At 42.5% G+C, this 22223-nt stretch overlaps 1 protein-coding gene across 4 annotated transcripts; it reads right to left on the bottom strand.

Annotated features, from left to right (window-relative positions):
- Positions 1–53: 53 nt before the first annotated feature.
- Positions 54–18937, bottom strand: LOC140463660 (arylamine N-acetyltransferase, pineal gland isozyme NAT-10-like). Of its 4 annotated transcripts, XM_072557982.1 has the most exons (4): positions 18592–18937; positions 17565–17636; positions 13753–13805; positions 54–1933 (listed from the first exon to the last, which is right to left on the bottom strand). In XM_072557982.1, exons 3-4 carry the CDS (start codon positions 13775–13777, stop codon positions 1053–1055), a joined length of 906 nt encoding a protein of 301 aa, XP_072414083.1. In that variant the 5' UTR covers positions 13778–13805; positions 17565–17636; positions 18592–18937; the 3' UTR covers positions 54–1052. The 4 variants fall into 4 exon arrangements, with proteins under 4 accessions (XP_072414083.1, XP_072414085.1, XP_072414084.1 ...); XM_072557984.1 differs by lacking the exon at positions 13753–13805; XM_072557983.1 differs by lacking the exon at positions 17565–17636.
- Between the last annotated feature and the right edge of the window lie 3286 nt (positions 18938–22223).

Below are 22223 nucleotides of genomic sequence, written 5' to 3'. Positions count from 1 at the left end.
ACGAGACAAAATTCCTTGAATTAGTCACATTTAATTTATTTGTTAAGATCCTCAGCAAAAGGTATAACTGTATCAAATGGCACAAGGTGGGGTAAGGTTGAATAGGAGAAAAAAGTTCACTTTTTTAAAAGGAAGGAATTAAATGTTGAACTGTGTTTGTTCATCTGGAAACAGTTATACGTCAGCTTTTAAAAATGTGGAAATCTCTTGGTTTGCCATCAACGTTCTCTCAGGAATGATCACTTTTTTTGCAGAAGCAGTCACCACAGAAATTCCTTCTTGATGTTACTGGATACTACTCCAAGCTTTTCGCTGTCTTTTTCTCCCCTGGAGCAATGCCAGCAGGTTTATAAAGATGGCTTCTCACAGGAGGTTTTTGTACCTGGCTGTTGGATCACAAAGACGACAATCAATTTTTTTTCCAGAGAATTTTGATGGCTCATTCTCAGATATCCCCATGTACAGAAATCCTCCCCTGAAGGACACATTTCAGATTTAAATTTTTGTTTCAGCAACAAAAGGCTTCATCACCAGAGAGATCTCAATGTCGGCTATACCTTCTAGTTGATTAATATTCATGCTCAGGTATTTACCCCGAGATAACCTTTTCAAGCTACTTTAGATAATGCTACTTGAAATCCCTTAGTAAATTTTCAGGTTAGTAATCATCTCATAATGTCCCAGCTTATTTTAAATTATTTTTCTCTGAAAACAAAATCCAAGGCTTTTAATTAGTTGATGAGATTTTAGATGAGTAGTTTGCAGTTTATGTCATCAATACAATGGAGAGCAGCACCCGTTGAAACCAGTAAACTGATTTCACTTCACCCCAATAAGACTAAAGGTAAATCTATAAATTGCCATCATTTAACTATAAAATGATTAATCTTTAAATCTATAAATTGATTTTTCATGCGTGATATTATTGTACAAGTCCTAACAAAATTACTGATTTATTCCCCAATGAAATTGGTAAACCTGACAGATCTGAACTCCTATAATGCATTAACTTTCAGAAGAGGAAATATGATGCTGGAGATTATTATCTGATGTTATTCAATCAGGAAACAAGTAAAATTATTCACAGGTGTTATCTTCTTGTCCAAAACCAAGTTGAATGTCTCCTTGATTGCATGTTGTAATTCCTCTTCAGTCAGAGTTACGGAGGTTCTCAGGTCCTTTCCATCTCTCCCATTATAGATCTGTTCAGTGTAGGTTGTACCCTTCAGAGTTTTCATGCCATTCTGGGTTTGATAGCAAACAAAGGATAATTCTTTAAACATGGCCCCAGGAGTTGTTATTAAGTCGGTTAATTTGTCTTGACAATCCTCAATTCGACAAGGTTTGAGGTCAAAGCAAAACAGTTTTTGGTAGGAAGGTTGGTTCTGCAGAGACTCATTGTTAGTGCTTTGACCTTCAATGTAAATTTTTCTTACAGTTTTATCCATATACCAGATATTGTTATCTTCAGTCAGACGGTATGTACCTGGAAACTGAGTCTGCTCTTTGCCTGATACCAGCTCCAGGGCTTGTCGCATTTGGTTGGATGAAACAAAGCCCACATCAGCCATGTAACGCTTAGAATCAGTGGTGATTATGAGGACACAATGAGATGGGTAGGATTCATAACTATCCTTTGCTGGTTTGTACAATCGTACTGGTATAAACATCACTTCGTACCCCATCTCCTTTAGTACCCAGTAGAATAATGCATTATTTTCCACACAGCAGCCACCTCGATGCTTCCTCACCATTTTATTAAAGATCGCTTCCATGTTGAGCTCAATTGTTTCTCCACAGTGTGGACTGAGATTTTCATAGGGAATAGATGTGACATGTTTTTCAAGTATCATGTTTAGTGTCTCCAGGTCAGTGTTGTAGGAAGGTCCTGTGTAGCCAATTCGTGTAAAATACTCAGAAAGCTTCATCTTCTCTGTGATAAAGAGAATAAGTTAGAAAGAAGGATAGTAAAGTCCAATTTGCATGCAGTCAAAAGCTAGCTATTAGTTTTTGGTTTATTGATTTCTTCAATAGTTTGACTCTTTCCCAGTTTCTTTATGGCTAGTCTTCTGCCTATCCAAATCATGGTCCTGTTACTGCCATGATCTGGATCACTAACACAACTTCTGCTGATCCATAATGCTAGAGAGACCTGTTCTTTTTCAAAATTACATGTCAGAAATGCTGACTCTTCAATTATTGAAGAAAACATCCTTGCTCTGTAGGTAGAAAAAAAGAAAATGTGTTGCTTAATGCGAGAAGCTAGTCAACAAACCAGTAACTACTGAAATGAAATGGGATAAAAAGAGTTTCAGCTACTGTGCAAAACTAAAACTCAAACTCAGCTGCTTAAATACCAGTGTCAATTCTACCAGTATCATCCTGCAAAATTTTGCAATCTATTCTTCATAAATAACCCAGAGACTTTTTGTATATCTTTTAACTTGATTTGAATTCGCTTCCCTTTTCTAATCTGTCTATTCATGTTGCGTATTCACTTCTCACATTTACTCACTAATAAACTCACTCATTAATCAAGAAAGTCTGCTTAAATTGGTTCCTTCTAAATGTATATTTATTTCATTTTGTGAGAAAAGATATCCACAAGGCAAAGGATACTTCCTTCAGAAATTTCTACAGAAAAAAGTAAATATAATGTTTTTGAATCTCCCTTTATCTGGATCATTTCTTCCCATTGTGCTGCTTTTCATTTGATGCTGGATGCATATCCCACAGCACAACTTTGCTAGAAGCTGATCCCAGTCCAGTTTCAGTTCAGCTCCTTCCCTTCTGAATACAGGTTGCAGTGGCCAATGAATCAGAGCCGCACCCCGCCCCCATACCTGTTAACCATATATTTGATTGCAATCTCCATTGCCTTTTTTTAATCCTTAATTGGCAGATGGCTCAGGAAACTGTCAATACATTATCAATGTTGAGGTCCTGATTTTTAAATCTCATCTTCAACTTCCCAAATTCACATGGCAGAACATGTGAATGTTCTAATTCTCAGTTCTCAGTTCTAATTACAATTTTTTTAAAAATGTGAACCACAATGACCCAATCTGAAACTTCTTACCCAATGTTCATCTCCAGATATGAGGATGCTCTTCAAATCTGGCATCACACAGGCAACATTCAGAACTCTTGGTGTCAGCCCAGAGAACAGTATCTATCGCCCTGGCTCCACTGTTGCCTATCACTGTTATATTCCTTCCCATACCTCCCCTTCAGTCTGGTGACATCTCACACCACTGATGAAAAAAGCATGGTATTACTTAAACTGAGAATAATTGCAGAATTCTAAGGATCTAGGTGCGTGGGTGCATTAGTCACAAGAAGTTAAAATGCAGGTGCAGCATATAATCACAAAATCTAGTGAGATACTATCTTTTATTATCAGAGGAATTGGATGTAAAAATGAGAAATATTAAGCTGCAATTTTACAGGCACTGATGTCACCACATCTCGAGATAATGAGGAAAGTTTCAATCTAACACTGGTAGAGTTGAGAACAAAGTTGAGTCAAACAGTCAGGGCAGGTGGGGACAAAGCAGAAAGCAAGGTAGGACTAATAAATTAAACTCCATTTATTTCAATGCAAGGGGCCTAACAGGGAAGGCAGATGAACTCAGGGCATGGTTAGGAACATGGGACTGGGATATCAAAGCAAATACAGAAACTTGGTTCCGGGATGAGCAGTAATGGCAGCTTAATGTTCCAGGATACAAATGCTATAGGTAGGACAGAAAAGGAGGCAGGAGAGGAGGAGGAGTGGAATTTTTGATAAGGGATAGCATTACAGCTGTGCTGAGGGAGGATATTCCCGGAAATACATCCAGGGAAGTTATTTGGGTGGAACTGAGAAATAAGAAAGGGATGATCATCTTCTTGGCATTGTATTATAGACCCCATAATAGTCAGAGGGAAATTGAGAAACAAACTTTAAGGAGATCTCAGCTATCTGTAAGAATAATAGGGTGGTTATGGTAGGGGATTTTAACTTTCCAGACATAGACCAGGACTGCCATAGTGTGAGAACAAAACTCACTCACAATTCAGCCTGAGACAAAGCCTTGGAAACAAGAACATTTTATTCTTTACGGCCTTGCAAGAACGGATGTTTGCTCAAGCAATCAGGCTCGCAATAGCGCAAATTACAAAGCATGTAGGCATTCTTTATTCAGTTTGCAAGTTGCGGAATCACACCTCCCTTTTCCCATTAGTCTAGTCTTATCCCATCATAAGCAGATTACTTCTTGTTTTTCTTTAATTTTCCTTATCTGACTACCCTGCAGTCCTTGTCCTTGTTTGTTACAGCCTGCCTGTTATTTTATCCAGTTCCCCTTATCATATTGCGAAATACGAATCTAGCTTATTGTGAAATACCCCTACTGCTTCTTTTGTGGTCACCTACAACACTTTAAAGTTATTTCTTGGTTAAAAACTATTTCTTAAACAAAAACCTCTATATTCATTAAAATCTTAACCTTAAGTATGCTGCAAGGATCCCGCAACCGTTTGTGTAATGTTCCCCTTCCCCTCCCCCCCACAACACCCCCTCACCCATCTGCAAAAACAACATCTCTAACCACCACCACCTGCAGAAACTACGTTTCTAATCTCCCACAATAGTGTTAAGGGTTTAGACGGAGAAGAATTTGTTAAGTGTGTACAAGACAATTTTCTGATTCAGTATGTGGATGTACCGACTAGAGAAGATGCAAAACTTGACCTATTCTTGGGAAATAAGGCAAGGCAGGTGACTGAAGTGTCAGTGGGGGAGCACTTTGGGGCCAGTGACCATAATTCTATTCGTTTTAAAATAGTGATGGAAAAGGATAGACCAGATCTAAAAGTTGAAGTTCTAAATTGGAGAAAGGCCAATTTTGACGGTATTAGGCAAGAACTTTTGAAAGCTGGTTGGAGGCAGATGTTCGCAGGTAAAGGGACGGCTGGAAAATGGGAAGCTTTCAGAAATGAGATAACGAGAATCCAGCGAAAGTATATTCCTGTTAGGGTGAAAGGAAAGAAAAGGATGGTAGGTATAGGGAATGCTGAATGACTAAAGAAATTGAGGGTTTGGTCAAGAAAAAGAAGGAAGCATATGTAAGGTATAGACAGGAGAGATCGAGTGAATCCTTAGAAGAGTATAAAGGAAGTAGGAGTATACTTAAGAGGGAAATCAGGAGGGCAAAAAGGGGACATGAGATAGCTTTGGCAAATAGAATTGAGGAGAATCCAAAGAGTTTTTACAAATACATTAAGGACAAAAGGGTAACTAGGAAGAGAATAGGGCCCCTCAAAGGTCAGCAAGGCGGCCTTTGTGTGGAGCCACTGAAAATGAGGGAAATACTAAATGAGTATTTTGCATCAGTATTTACTGTGGAAAAGAATATGGAAGATATAGAATATAGGGAAATAGATGGTGTTGTCTTACAAAATGTCCATATTACAGAGGAGGAAGTGCTGGATGTCTTGAAACGGGTAAAGGTGGATAAATCCCCAGGACCTGATCAGGTGTACCCGAGAACTCTGTGGGAAGCTAGAGAAGTGATTGCTGGGCCTCTTGCTGAGTTATTTGTATCATCGATTGTCACAGGTGAGGTGCCGGAAGACTTGGAGGTTGGCTAACGTAGTGCCACTGTTTAAGAAGGACAAGCCAGGGAACTATAGACCGGTGAGCCTGACCTCGGTGGTGGGCAAGTTGTTGGAAGGAATCCTGAGGGTCAGGATGTACATTTATTTGAAAAGGCAAGGACTGATTCGGGACAGTCAACATGGCTTTGTGCGTGGGAAATCATGCCTCACAAACTTGATTGAGTTTTTTGAGGAAGTAACAAAGAGAATTGATGAGGGCAGAGCAGTAGATGTGATCTATATGGACTTCAGTAAGGTGTTTGACAAGGTTCCCCATGGGAGACTGATTAGCAAGGTTAGATCTGACAGAATACAAGGAGAACTAGCCATTTGGATATAGAACTGGCTCAAATGTAGAAGACAGAGGGTGGTGGTGGAGGGCTGGTTTTCAGACTGGAGGCTTGTGACCAATGGAGTACCACAAGGATCAGTGCTGTGTCGTCTACTTTTTGTCATTTACATAAATGATTTGGATGCGAGCATAAAAGGTACAGTTAGTAAGTTTGCAGAAGACAACAAAATTTGAGGTGTAGTGGACAGCAAACAGGGTTACCTCAGATTACAACAGGATCTTGACCAAATGGGCCAATGGGCTGAGAAATAGCAAATGGAGATTAATTTAAATAAATGTGAGGTGCTGCACTTTGGGAAAGCAAATCTTAGCAGGACTTATACACTTAATGGTAAGGTCCTCGGAAGTGTTGCTGAATAAAGAGACCTTAGAGTGCAGGTTCATAGCTTCTTGAAAGTGAAGTTGAAGGTAGATAGGTTAGTGAAGGCGGCTTTTGGTATGCTTTCCTTTATTTGCCAGAGTATTGAGTACAGGAGTGGGGAAGTCATGTTGCGACTGTTGGAATATTAAAGTAGATTCCCTACAGTGTGGAAACAGGTCCTTCGGCCTACAAATCCACACCGACCCTCTGAGGAGCAACCCACCCACACCTATTCCCCTACATTCACGACTGACTAATACACCTAACACTACGGGCATGGCTAAATTACTTAACCTGCACATCTTTGGACTGTGGGAGGAAACCGGAGGAAACCCACACAGACACGGGGAGAATGTGCAAACTCCACATAGACAGTTGTCCGAGGCAGTAATTGAACCTGGGCCCCTGGCACTGAGGCATCAGTGCTAACCACTGAATATTGCAAGCAATTCTGGTCTCTTTCCTATTGGAAAGATGTTGTAAAACTTGAAAGGGCTCAGAAAAGATTTACAGGGATGTTGTCAGGGTTGGAGGATTTGAACTATAGGGAGAGGCTTAACAGGGGAGGGCTGTTTTCCCTGGAGCATTGGAGGCTGAGTGGTGCCCTTACAGAGGTTTATAAAATCATGAGGGGCATGGATAGGATACACAGGCAAAGTCTTTTCCCTGGGGTCAGGGAGTCCAGAACTAGAGGGCATAGGTTTAGGGTGAGAGAGGGGAAAGATATAAAAGAGACCTAAGGGGCAACTTTTTCACACAGAGGCTGGTACGTGTATGGAATGAGCTGCCAGAGGAAGTGGTGGAGGCTGGTACAATTGCAACATTTAAGAGGCATTTGGATGGGTATATGAATAGGAAGGGTTTGGAGGGATATGGGCCAGGTGCTAGCAGGTGAGACTAGATTGGGTTGGGATATCTGGTAGGCATGGACGGGTTGGACTGAAGGGTCTGTTTCCATCATGTACATCTCTATAAATCTGTGAGTAAACAATGTCTTATTTAAAGTGTACAAGATTGTGAATAGTCTTGATAAGGTAGTTATAGAAAGAATACTTCATCTTGTAGGTGAATCCAGATCAAGGGGCCACTGTTAAAAAGTATGAGTTGCCTTTTTAGGATAGAGGTAAAGAGAATTTTTCTTCTGTCTAAGGGTTGTGCAACTTCGAGCTCCTCTCCTACCGAAGACAGTGGAGGTAGGGGCAATTAGTATTTTTTTAATATATTTTTATTGAAACAGACTTTTTAATAGTACAAATACTAAACAATACAATTCAAAGCTGTACAAAAAAAAGTTTAAAAACCCAACCCACCCTCATGTACAAATGAATAAACATATATAGAAGAAAACCAAACTAGCTATTTAGCTAAATAAATAATAGCCAAACTAATAAATAAATAAATAAAAATAACTCAACTCAGCCAGACAAGACACTTATGTTCACAGTTCCTCCTCCCCGGATATTGGACTCGTCAAACACAATTGTTACGGCTGTATTAAAGCCCTTGTTAGTGTGGCTGATAAATCTGCGTCCAGGTATTCCAAAAAGGACTGCCATGTCTTTATAAAAATTCTCAGTTTTGTGGTGTACCAGATTTGTGAGAAAATCCAGGGGAATATGCTCCACAGCAATCTTCTGCCAACCTGACAGGCCTGGGGGGCTTTTCAGATACCCAACCTAGCAAAATATTCTTTTTTTTGCGCAGAAAGTGAGGATACTGAAACGATGTTTCTTCTGCACGACTGCAGAGAACACACTGGGCAGACCCAGAAGGAGCGAGATCGGGTCCTTTTCCATCCTTACACCCAAAATCCTCTCCACTGCACCCGCCATAGCACTCCAATACGTTTGAAGCCTACCACAAGACCAGAGACAATGGGTAAGAGTGCCCATACAGACTTGCATTTGGGATATGAAGATAACCCTGGTTTAAATTTTGACAAACAACCCGGAGCCAAGTGGACCCTGTGGAGAATCTTCAACTGTAAAGCATGGGTCCTATTGCAAATTGATATCTTTCTTGCATTTTCCCAAATATCTTCCAACGCCTCAGAGGAGACTTCAACACCTAGCTCTCCCTCCTACACCCTGCAGAGGGGATCATAGTCATCTGAGGGGGCACCCCCCAATTGATGATATAAAGTACTGACAAAGTATAGTCTTAGCACTGAGCACATTTCCCCCCCTCCAATGTCGGATTTGTAGAGATCAATCACAAGTGTAGTTTTTTTTAAAAAGTAAAATCCCTAACTTGGAAAAAAACAAGAGGTCCCTATTAGATAGCTTGTATTTCAATACAAGCTGTTCGAAGGACATCATTACATCTCCCTCAAATAAATCCCCCATGCAAGACACACCCCTCACTGCCCAACGTTTAAATCCTGAATTTATCATCCCTGGTTGAAAACCCAGCATACTCACTAAAAGGTGTAAAAGATGTTTTGCCAATATTGCCTTCCCTCTGTCAAATTGCCCTCCATGCTTTAACAGTATTGATGACTACTGGGTTATGGCAATATTCCCTAACTGTCCTCATTTTGTCCAAAAACAGCAAACTGGTAAGGGGGCACCTTGCCTGGGAGGCTGTGATATCTAACCATATTGAAAGAGGATCCCCACAGGCCCAATCACTCACTTAGGACAAAAGTGAGTTTAGTTGGTAATTTTCAATGTCTGGAAGTTCCACTCCCCCCACCCCACCCCCCGCCCCCCCCAACCTGTGAGGCAGTTGCAGTTTAGCTAATGTAATGAGGGGCCACTTACAAAGCCAAATAAAGGAGCTGAACCAGCCATTCAGTCTCCTGAATATTTGCTTATTGAAAGTCAGGGGGAGCATCCGTATAGGATATAGCAAACGGAGGAGAATATTCACCTTAATAAGCGTTATCTGACCCAACCACGAGACTGGAAGTGCCTCCCATCTTTGAAGGGATTGTTTGATTTTGTCAAATTGAATAAAATTGACTTAGAACAACCTATCCAGAACTGGAGTAATGAATATGCCCAAATACACAAAATACACAAAATCTACTTAAATGGGAATCAATATTAGCCCTCAAGAGCTAGCTCCTTCGTAAGACCTCCCATAGTTATACGTAGGTATGCCCCTAAAAGGTACCAAATGCAATGTATCAGGCGAGGCACTCAAACTGCTGGGACTTGACAAAAAAAAATTAGGACATCGTTCGCATACAATGAAGTCTTATGCAACTTTGCCCCCACTTCTGGAGCTAATATACTAGGATCCCCATGAAAGGCCTCCGCCAATGGTTCAATCACCAATGTAAAAAGCAATGGCAAAAGGGGACAGCCCTGCCAGCTGTCCCTGAAAATGTCAAAATTGCTTGATCGTACCCAGTTGGTGATAACCACCGTGAGAGGGCCACTATAGAGAACTTTTAACCATTTTATAAAGATTTCACCCAAACCAAACCACTCAACTCTGTCAAATGCCTTCTCTACATCTAGAGAAATCACCAATCTCTGTATTGACTATTGTTGACTTGCATGAATTACATTAAGCAGCTTCCGATCATTATTGGAGGATCTACAGCCCTTTATGAAGCCCGTCTGATTCTCTTTAACAATAGAACACAGTCTCCAGCCTTCACAAGACTCTTAAACATGGACTTTAAAATCCTCTCAGAGTGAAATGGGCCTGTATGAAGCACAGTCCTCCGGGACCTTTCCTTTTGTAAGAATAAGGGAAATTTTGGCCTCTCTCAGAGATGACGGAAGACAATCACAACCGTATGAATCATTAAACATATTGAGCATCGGGCCTGACAATATATTTATAAAATCCTGAGAGAATTTGCTGGGAGGTCCATCAGGACCAGGCCCCTTTCAACTCTGAAGCTGCCTTACAGCTTCCTCCACCTCTTGCTTTGATAAGGGGCATTGAGAAAGGACTCTTGTTCAGAGGTCACACCCGGGAGCTTCAGATCCTTAAAAAAAAGATTCCATTTTGGCCCACCTCTCCTCACAACCCTCAGATGGTGATAACAGAGTAAAATCTCTAAAATACCACATTAATTTAGAGTCATATGTCAGGTTCCCATACCCTTCCCTAATTGCCATAATGGCTTGTGGGGCACTCCTTTTCCAAGCAAGATATGCGAAGTATTTGCCTGGCCTGTCACTATGCTCATATAACTTTTGCTTTGCAAAAGCAATCTTCTTCTTTGCCATCTGTGAGAGCATGGAATTCAATGCAGACCACAGTGCCATAATCCTCTGCAGTTTGACCAACAAGAGACTGTCAAAGTAGGCTTTCTCGGCTGCCTTCAACCGTGCTTCAAGGAGACGTTGCTGCTCCACCTTCTGCTACTTTCTACTGGTGGAATAGGAAATAACTAACCCCGGCATAGGCTTTGGCAGTTACCCAAAGGATGGATGGACTATCAACCGAGCCGGAGTTAATGTCTAGGAACCCATCCGAAATTCTCGAGAGAAATACTCCACAAACGTACTATCCTTGACGATAAAGGGATCCATTTGTCAGTGCCTCGAACCCACTGTAACATCCTTAATCCTAACCAACAGGTACATTGGAGAATGATCAATGATAATCAAACAAGATGCCACCAAGTCCAGGCTTGCCACAGAAGTCAGGGAAAAAAAACAATCCTGGTGTGACATCTGGTGGATTGGAGAAAAATGTAAAATCCTTGTCTGTAGGGTTGGCTGGAGGCATCTCCACCCTAACTCCACATAACGATCCACTAATTGTTTAGTTTTACACAGAGTAGAGACATCTTTGAGCAACCTGTCTACTGTGAGATCCATGAGACAGTTAAAATCTCACCATATAATGATGTGCCGGGACTCAAGACTTATCAGTTTAGAAAAAGCTTCTACCAAGAATTTAAGGGGATGAGCTGGGGACAATAAACATTAAAACACCATATTCTTCCCCATTTATCAAAGCTTTAAGAATTACAAACCTCCCGTGTATGTCTTTAACACACTCTAGTAACTTAAATGAGAGATTCTTCCTTACCAATATAGCCACTCCATTACTTCTGGTATTAATTGATGAAAATAAACTCAATCAAAACCATTCTGCTGTAATTTCAAATGCTCCCTATCATCCAAGTGTGTCTCCTGTAACATAACAATATCCACCTTCTCTTTCTAAGGCTCAAATGTACCTTCTTCCTCTTAATTGGTGAGTGACTTCCCTCGATATTCCAGGTACACCATTTAATCAAGTCATTAGCATAACCTTCTGCAGTAACATTCCAGAAAGGAGGAACTTGAACCGCAAGTCACTGAGCCTTAGTGTCGCATGATCCATCGAGCATAAAAACTTCTCTATTTGTTTCCCCAATATCTCGTAAGATTTCATGAGCTCATTCACCAGGGCTTGGAAGGTAATATAGAATCTGAGGATCCTGCAGGCTGGGCTGTGGGCCTGGCCTTTGATGCTCCTCCTCCTTTTTTCGGTATCTCTGGATGGCAGGAAATGAAGGTAAGTCAACTTTTCAAAGTTTCCTGGGACTCCAGAAAGATCATGGATATGGTTCAGATGGGCAGGTTGAAGGTTCGTCCTGCTTGTGCTGTGGTGTGGAGCTCTGCAATGCGATCCTCCTAGATCGCCGCCATCTTGGATCCCCCACAACTAATATTTTTAAGAGTGTCATAGCAGCATTTTTGTTAGACAAATGAATCAAAGGTGATGAGGTACAGTGGATTGGGAACACAAACCAATCAGCCACGATCTTAATGAACAGTAGAGCAGGTTTAACTTGTATTCCTAACTTGTATATTTATGTAGAAGAACATATTGCTCTTGTTGTTTCTAATTTTTAATATAGAACTTGAATAGCATTTTTCCTAATCAGAATCTAAGCTCTTCATCCTCATTCCCATGAAAATACCTTCAATGCTCCCTCTGATATACAACTCTTAAGAAGTTTCTGCACTCCACAAGCTACTCATTCCGTCTAATCTGAAGAAGCTTTTTCCTAGTCGTAGAATTATAGAGTCCCACAGAACTGAAGCTGTGCTTTGGCCCATTGAGTCTGCACCTATAGAAAAGGCTTTAAGTCTACATTTAACCCATTATCTGGCACTTAGCTCATAGCCTTAATTTTAACATTAAGTGCACATCCAAGTACTTTGAAAGGGTTGTGAACTTTCTTGCTACAACTACCCTCGTAGGCAGGGCATTCCACATCCTCACCACCCTCTTAGAATTTCCTCAAATTCTCTCAAAACCTACTTTCACTTAAAATGATGCACCTTTGTTACTGATTCTCCAACTAAGGGTCACAGCTGCTTTCTATTCATCTTGTCCATTGCCCCTTGAAATCTTAAGCACCTCTTACCAGCTTCCCACCACCCCAAACTTCTCGACTCTACAGAATACAACCCTAGCGTATCCAGCTTCTGCTCATAACTGAAATGCCCCAACCTAGATATCATCTAGGATGGCACGGTGGCTCAGTGGTTAGCACTGCTGCCTCACAGCACCAGGGTCCCAGGTTCGTATTCCAGCCTCGGGTGACTGTCTGTGTGGAGTTTGCACATTCTCACCGTGTCTGCGTGGGTTTCCTCCGGGTGCTTTGGTTTCCTCCCACAGTCCAACGATGTGCAGGTCAGATGAATTGGCCATGCTAAATTGCCCATAGCATTAGGTGCATTAGTCAGAGGGAAATGGGTCTGGGTGGGTTACTCTTTGGAGGGTTGGTGTGGACTGGTTGGGCCAAAGGGCCTGTTTCCACACTATAGGGAATCTAATCTTGGTGAGTCCTCTCTGCACCCCCTGCACTACAAATCATATTCTTCCTACAGTGCAGTGAGTAGAACTACACAAAGTAGTCAACTGTGGCCGAGCTAGAATTCTGTACAACTCCAACATAACCTCCCTGCTCGTATAATTTGTGCCATGACAGATAAAGGCAAGTATCCCATATGCCTTCATAACTAACCTATTAACACGCCCTGCCACCTTCAGGGATTTGTTGTCAAGCAGTTCAAGATCCCTCTGTTCCTCTGAGCTTCCTAGTGTCTTGCCATTCACTGAGTCCTCTTGACTTATTACTTCTTCCCAAGTGCATTATATCAAACTTGTCTGGTTAAATTCCATCTGCCACTGATAAAATCGTTTATGGCACTCCTGTAACCTGAAATCTTCCTTCTCAATGTTAACAATGTGGCAAACCTTTGTCATTTACAAGCTCACTTATAATTCCCCCCACACTCTGATCAAATTTGGATGTATAATCAAAAAAGAAAGGGACCCTGCATTAATTCCTGTAGACAATAGCCACTAGTCACAGACTTCTACCATCAAGCCAAACAGGGAGTCATGTATCTTTGGTATGAACAGTCTATGCTTTCAATTCTAGTTTGATACAAAAGAGAAACAGCATCAGAACTAGGAGTGGTCTTACCACCACACACTGGTGTCTCTGACATACTTCCGGCGCTTCAGTTACTTCTTCACCTGTTGATGTAAAAGCACCAGTGAGTTCTGGATTTCAGAAATTCAATTCCATCAATTTAGAAAACAGAGCTTTTGAATTGCAAACAGATAGACCCAGGGAAGGAGCATTAAACAAAATCCTGCACCCGAATTCTGTTTGATTTCTGTTTATGAAATTTGGTCGAGAAATGAGTCAGACATTTAGCAATTCTTAAAATCAAACACTCCTGGTTGGTTCAGATCAAGCAGAAAACACTTTCATAGTAACCCTAAATCCAATCGCTCACAAAAAACATTGAGACAGCTCCAGTTTATTGAACACAGGAACCCCTCAAAGTGCAGAGCAACATGGTACCTTCCCTCAATTAATCAATACTAGCACACCAGTGCTTCATCACTGAATGGCCTTTTCGAAAAAAATCATAAAACAAGCTAAGTGAAGGAAACAATGAAAATATTGTGGCAAAAATCAGCATTTTAGAAATAGTTACATCATATAGGCTTGAGAACTTCACATTAGATGACTTCACAACATGTGTCACACAAGTTCTACTCACAGTGTAATCCAGTGACAAACAGAGATTTCGAAACACCGACTGAGACTGAACCAGGGACAGAGCAGCATGCTTAACTATCGCAAAATTTCATACCTCAATTCCGTATTCAATTGTGTTGATAAAACGCGACTGGAAAATACTTCCCTACAAGTCAGTACCGATCTCTCCTCACTCCAATCCAACAATGATCTGGATAGAATATGCTTTGAGTGATTAGACAGTCACAGAAGGAATATTACAAGCTAAACTCAGATAGTCTGCTCTGTAAATTGCACAAACAAGTAACTACGTTTGTGCAATGGAGGGGTAGAGAAAGGAGACAAACAGGCAAAATTACAGGACACAGATTAGAGTAGGAGGAGCTCAGGGCAATTACACAAATTAATAGAATACTCTTAGGAACACATATTGGATATATAGGACTTGGCGCAACCATCCCATAAATGTGTCGATGATCCACTGCAATTTTCTCTCATGTTTTCCCAATTAAGTCTACACTTCAAACACCTCAGATTCTTTCCCATATAATTGCTCAAATAACAGCCTTTCACGTTTCTTTCAATTCTCTTTGCTAGATGTGATTTTGAGAGTATTTGAGCCATTTGTATTCATCACTTTGCTATTCCACCCCAGGAAGCTTTCAGCTGCCAAGCTTTTCATCTGAAGGGCCATGTTTGAGTAAGGTGCTCATCAGGCAGGTCGCAAATGCTCAAGGATTTAACAATTAAATAGAATCAATACAAACTTGTTTTAAAATCAACACAACATTCCACTAATACACGGGTGTACTTCTGCATCACTAGATACAACAGTGGGTTATTTGTTGACTTGAACATATAGCAACATCTCCCAATAAAATCTTCATGACATTGAAAACTTCATTGCACTGTTCTGTTTCTCCAGTCAAATGCCAGACAGTCTTTGTGGAAAGATCACCCAAAACTCTGTGGGAATTATTGGAAGCAAAAAATCCTTCACAAAGTTAAGCTTTTATTTGCAAAAAAAAACTGTGACAATCAGAAAATGGCTTCCCAACTACCCACTTTCAATCCTCTGCAGTTTATAGTACCCAGTTCCTGCAGTTATTTGATGGCATTAGCATAACCAATCATATTAGCTTGCTTCGTCTTCCTAAACTAAACTAATCGTCTGCCACACTGGTCCACTACTTTACACATTAGCTCATCTATCAGTGATTTAACTAGCCTATCACAGTGAGATACCATTATCTGTTACTTCCCCACCTGTGTGGAAAAATAGCAGAAACTTTCCCCGATGCCTATTCTCACTCATCATTTCCCTGTAAACTTCCATGTCTCCAAACCGCCTGTTGAAAAGGTGAAAAAGGGAAGAAACTGAGAGACACTGAAAAGGGACAAGTTCCGAACCATTGAACAAAACACAGCATTAGTGTCCAAACAAAGAAAGAGATATTGAACTGGTTGGCAGATAGGAAACAAAGATTAGGAAGAAGTGTGTCTTTTTCTGAATAGCAGCCAGTGACTACTGGGGTAATACATGAAACAGTTCCTTGAAAGTGGTGACAAAGGCTTTTGGCATACTTACACTCACTGTTCAGCACACTGAGTTCAGGAGTTGGGATGTCATGTTATGGTTGTATGAGACATTGTAAGGCCACATTTGACTTAGGGGTTTCCTTATAGAGGGTTTATCAAATCATGAAGAGCAATGATAAAGTGAATAGCCAAGTTTTGTTTCTCAGGGTAGGGGAGTCCAAAACTAGAGGGCATAGATTTAAGGTGAGAGAGGAAAGATTTAAAAGGGAATAAGGGGCAACCTTTTCACACAGAGTGTGGTGTATATATGGAATGAGCTGCCAGAGGAAGTGGTGGAAGTAAGTACAGTTTCAATATTTAAAAGAAATTTGGAGAGGTACATGGATAGGAAAGGGATATGGGGCAAATGGAAGCAAATGTCACAAGTTTCACTGTGCTTTGGATAAGTTGGGTAAACAAATGCATAGCAGATGATGTATAACGTGGGTAAGGGGTAGATGCAGAGACCTTGGTGTTCTTGTGCACCAGTAGCTAAAAAGCTGCACGCAGGTGCAGGAAGAAGGCCTGTCCATCTTCCTCCCTACCTATCCACTCCACCCTCTTCACTGAAATATCACCTTCTATCCCCACCTTCATCTGCCTATCAGATTCCCAGCTACCTTCCCCCTGCCTCACACCCCCCCCCCTCCCATTTATCTCTCAGTACCCTGGCCCATTCCTGATGAAGGACTTTGCCTGAAATGGGGATTTTCCTGCTCCTCAGATGTTGCCTGACTTGCTGTGCTTTTCCAGCACCACACTTGATTCTGATCTGTGGCATCTGCAGCCCTCATTTTCTCATGTAGTACCCAGTTGGGAGATCATGTTGCGGCTGTCCAGGACATTGGTTAGGCCAATTTTGGAATAATGTCTGCAGTTCTGGTCTCCTTCCTATTGGAAGAATGTTTTGAAACTTGAAAGGGTTCAGAAAAGATTTACAAATATGATGCCAGGGTTGGAGGTTGTATACGCTGGGGCTGTTTTCCCTGGAACATCAGAGGGGTGACCTTATAGAGGTTTATAAAATCATGAATAGCATGGACAGGATAAATAGACAAGGTCTTTTCCCTGGGGTGGGGGAAGTCCAGAACTGGAGGACATAGCTTTGGGGTGAAAGGGGAAAATTTTAAAAGGGATCTAAAGGGCAACTTTTTGAAACAGAAAGTGGGTGGTGCATGTATGGAATGGGTTGCTGGAGGAAGTGGTGGAGGCTAATACAATTACAATGTACACATCCAGATGCCTTTTAAATATGAATAGGAAGGGTTTAAGGGGATGTGAGCCAAATGCTGACAAATTGCACTCGATTCGGGTCGGATATCTGGTCGATATGGACGAGTTGGACCGAAGTTAGTTTCCTTGCTGTACATCTGTCTGACGATCTGCCCTTTGATCCTGATCTGCCACTCAAGAAAATCATAACTCAAAATCTACCACCCCAATTCCACTCTCCCTGTGTCCCTCAAATCCCAAAAAGCGAGCAATCTCTGAATTTCCTTGATAGCCGAACAGCCATAGCTCTCTAAGACTGTGATTCCAAAGATTCACAAGTCAATGAAGAAATCTCATCTGAATGATTAATTCCATATTCTCAAACTGAGTCCTTGCTATCAAATCCCGTTGAATATAAAAAAGTGAGATGTCCTCCGAAATGGGGTTGCTCTTACCGCCACACTCCTGGTCTCTGGGACAGACTACCGGGAGTTCTTCAGTTGCCGCTGTAAAAGCGTCAGTGAGATCTGCAATTCAGAAATCCACTTTCATTCAGGTGGAATGAGGTGTCGCTGTTGGACACTGGGGTGGACAAGTTAAAATTTACACAACACCAGGTTATAGTTACTGTCCAACAGGTTTATTGGAAGTGGTTGATTTCGGGGCGTTGCTCCTTCATCAGGTGTTGGACTCTGGTGTTGTGTGATTTTTAACTTATCCAGATAGAAAACAGAGCTTTTGAACCATTAATAGACGGACCCAGAGATAGAGCATTAAACAGTGCTAAAATACTGCACCCGAATTCTGTTTTCATTTGTTTGTGAAATCTGAATGAGAAATGAGCCAAACATTTTTAACGACTCTTAAAGTCGAACACTCTCGGCCAAGTGAGAAACAAGCAGAAGATGCAGACTCACAGTAACCGCAAAGCCAATCGCACGAAAATATTCAATCTTTCCACCACTTCTTTTAATAGTCAACAGAACCTTCTCGTTTAATTTTCAGTAATGGTGTGAATTTGATCGAACTCTCATAGGAGGCGCCTCGAGTTTATTGCACACAGGAACCCTTCAAACTACAGAACAATGTGAATTAATCTAATCGATTAGTGCTGTTTCGCTTAATGGCCTTCAACTAACTCGCTTTGCGATTTAAAAAGAAAGTTTGCTGAGCACAAAAAATGTCGTAGCAAAACCTGTCATTTTGAAACACCCCGAGAACTTGACATCAGATGATTTACCGACATATTAAAGCTGATCTCACATAAAGTCCGAGACAATACGCGGTGTAATCGAATGACAAACAGAATTTTCGAGACAGGGAGAAAGTGAGGACTGCAGAGGCTGGAGACCAGAGCTTAAACATTTTTGAGACACCGACTGAGACAGAACAGGGACACAGCAGCACACTAAACCAGCCCAAAATCCGACACCTGAATTTGGTATCACTTACTGTGATAAAATGGGACTGGAAAATATTTACCACCAAGTCAGCAAATCCAATTCGTAGCAATCTCCTCCTCGCTCCAACCCAGCCAACGATCTGATTCGACTGTCACGGAAGGAATATCTCTCAAACTGGAATCAAACACTCTGTAAGTTGCACAAACAAATGACTAAACTGACCCAGGAATCGGAAACAGGGAGAGAAAAGAGACGAACTGTCCACGGGCAAATTAGGAAACAGATTAAATTACACAAAGATCCATAAATGACATGTCGGACACTATCTGAAAAATGTGTTGCTGGGAAAGTGCAGCAGATCAGGCAGCATCCAAGGAACAGGAGAATCGAGATTTTGGGCAAAAGCCCTTCTTCGGGAATGAGAAGGATGTGTCCAGCAGGCTGAGATAAAAGGTAGGGAGGAGGGACTTGGGGGAGGGGCACTGGGAATGTGTGATAGGCCAAGAGGGGGTGGGGGTGGAAGAAGATTGCAGGTCAAGAAGGCGGTGCTGAGTCCGAGGGTTGGGACTGAGAAAAGGTGGGGGGAGGGGAAATGAGGAAGCTGGAGAAATCTGCATTCACACCTTGTGGTTGGAGGGTTCCTAGGCGGAAGATGAGGCGCTCTTCCTCCAGGCTACCTTTTATCTTATTCTGGATTAGTGCACAGCAGAAGAGCACAGCAGTTCAGGCAGCATCCAAGGAGCTTCGAAATCGACGTTTCGGGCAAAAACCCTTCCTTTTATCTTAGCCTGCTTGGCACACCCTCCTCATTCCTGAAGAAGGGCTTATGCCCGAAATGTCGATTCTCCTGCTCCTTTGATGCTGCCAGCACCACATTTTTCAGCTCTGATCTCCATCATCTGCAGCCCTCACTTTCTCCATGTCTGACTATATACCGGGTCCACAACACAAGAGGAGGTCATTTGAGGCAACCATTCCCATGAACGTGTTGACGATTCCCTGGAGTTTCCTCCCATGTTTTCTCAATTAAATCTACAATTGAAACCACCGATTCCTTTTCCTCTCACATTCGTTTATTCCCATCTGACTGCTCAATCACAGCCTTCCACGTTTCTTCGAAGTCTCCTTTCAGTAGTCATGATTTGGAGATGCCGGTGTTGGACTGGGGTGTACAAAGTTAAAAATCACACAACACCAGGTTATAGTCCAACAGGTTTAATTGGAAGCACTAGCTTTCGGAGCGACGCTCCTTCATCAGGTGATAGTGGAGGGCTCGATCATAACACAGAATTTATAGCAAAAATTTGCAGTGTAATGTAACTGAAATTATACATTGAAAAATTGATAGTTTCACTGTATTCTAACAGATGAAAGGCTTAACAGACAATCAATGCAGTGAGACTAATGCTTTGGGTATAATGTCACCCAGGAGTCAGATAGTGTGGACAAAAGAGTAGGACAAAGAAGCATTCTGTAAAAATGGGATTATCTTCACAGAGACTTCACATGACAGTTACATTCAACTGAAATCAGTACAAGAATATCGGTAAGATTAAAAACTATTTTTCACCTGCTGTAAAAAAGATGATGTTATGAAAAAAAGTGGTTTAGCAAGAAAAGCTTCTCAAAACATAAAACGTTTTGGGAGCCATCTAATTTGAAGTCAGAATTTGGAATGAGAAATAGTTTGTCCATGTAGTCACATTGTTTTATTGAAGGTGGTCTTAGAAAAGGACTAAAAAGACTTTCTTTTAAGACAATATCAATTTAAAAGTTGAAAACTGTGGCGCTGAAAAAAGCACAGCATTCGAGAAGTAGGAGAATTGATGTTTTGGGCATTAGCCCTTCATCAGGAATGTGGAGGGAGAAGGGGGATGAGAGATCAATAATGAGGAGGGGCTAGGGCTGGGGGGAAAGGTCGGTGCAATGGCGATTGGTGGATGCAAGTGGGTGGTGATTATAATAGATTGATAAGGAGGGTGGAGTGGATAGGTGGGAAGGAAGATGGACAGGTAGGTCAAGAGGGTGGTGCTGAGTTGGAGAGTTGGATCTGGGATGATGTGGGGGTGGGGTGATACAGACACTCGTGAAGTCAATGTTGATGCCATGTGATTGTTGGGTCCCGGGGCAGAAGATGAGGCATTCTTCTTCCAGTTGGTGAGTGGCTTTGATTTGGTGGTGGAGGGTGGGGGGGCAGGATTTGCATGTCATTTGGGGAGTACGAGGGTGGAGTTGAAGTGGTTGGCTGGGTGCGATAAGATTGTTTGGTGCATGCACACCAGAGATGTTACCTGAACCACTCCCCGAGTTGGTGCTCAGTCTCCCCAGTGTAGAGTAGACCAAGAGCAATGAGGTGGGATGGTGTGCAGGAATATCTGTGCTGGATTTGAAATGATCTCACGGAGATGAGAGGGGAAGTGTGGGCACAGGTTTTGCACCTCGTGCGGCAGCAGGGGATGGTACTAGGTGTAGAGGGTGGGTTGGTGGGGAGTGTGGACCTAACGAGGGAGTCGTGGAGGGAATGGTCACTGTGGAATGCAGTCAAGGGAGAGGAGGGAAACATATGCTTGTTGATGGGGTCTCACTTGTAGGTGGAGAAAATGCTGGAAGATAATGCGCTGTATCTGAAGATTCGTGGGGTGGAATGTAAGGACTGGGAGGTTCTATTCTTGTTGCAGTTGGGTGGGGGTGGGGTTCAAGGGCGGAGGTGCAGTAAGTGGAGAAGATGCGATGGAGGGCAATATTGATCATGTGGGAGGGGAACTTGCAATAGGAGGAAATCTGGGATGTCCTGGAGTGGAATTGCTTCTCCTGGGAGCACATGTGGTGGAGGCAGAGAATTGGGAGTAAGGGACCACATCTTTACAGGAAGGGGAGTGGGAAGATGTGTAATCAGACCCGGGAATCTTCAACACTCCAACCCCTTCACCGGCCCTCTCTGGAACCGATTGGATTCCATTATCCATGCGGCCACTACAATCGCCACCACTGCCTCAAACAATGACATAATTACCGCGGAAACCGCTGCCGAGAACACCGCGGCCACCGCCAACCATGTGGCCTCTGTGAACACCACCGGAACCACCGCTTCCACAAACACCACCTGCTGTGTCGACACTTCCACCCACGCAGTTGCCACCGAACACGCTACTTCCGTCTCTGCGACCGCCGCGCTGATGTCAGTTCCCGGGATAGCCCCATCCATGTTGCCTCCATGGCCACCACCAACCATGCTCCCTCTGCTAACACCACCGAAACCACCGCCTCCACAAACACTGCCAAATATACCACTTCCACAAACACTGTCAGCCACATCATTTCTGCCCCCCACGGTTGCTGTGGAACACACCACTTTCACTCCTATGACTGCCACCGCTGACGTCGCCTCATGCTTACTTTTTGATTGCGACTCCCACCCATCCTCCAAAGATCCAGATCCATTCTCCTGCCTCCAATCTACTCCATCCTTTTGGACACGCCGTGTTCACCTCTTATCCTCCCTCAACCTCTTTATCTCCAGCTGCCATTGTGATATTGACTGCCTCAACCTGTCTACCCCTCTCACCTACTCCAACCTCCCACCCTCACAGCTTGCAGCCCTCCACTCCCTCCGCTCCAACCCCAACCTCAGCACCAAACCAGCTGACAGGGGGTGTACAGTGGTCATTTGGCGCACTGGCCTCGACCTCACTGAAGCCAAACATCAACTCA

Source organism: Chiloscyllium punctatum, chromosome 38 (genome assembly GCF_047496795.1).
Source record: "Chiloscyllium punctatum isolate Juve2018m chromosome 38, sChiPun1.3, whole genome shotgun sequence".
NCBI lineage: Eukaryota > Metazoa > Chordata > Chondrichthyes > Orectolobiformes > Hemiscylliidae > Chiloscyllium > Chiloscyllium punctatum.
Note: the sequence above shows the minus strand (reverse complement) of the source record. Positions and strands in the feature narration are given on the sequence as shown.

Coding starts and splice junctions, on each gene's coding strand:
- LOC140463660 (XM_072557982.1), bottom strand. CDS start 13,777: ATGTCAGAGACACCAGTGTGTGGTG. Junction 1,934..13,752: donor AGAGACACCAGTGTGTGGTG/GTAAGACCACTC, acceptor TCTTTATCACAG/AGAAGATGAAGCTTTCTGAG.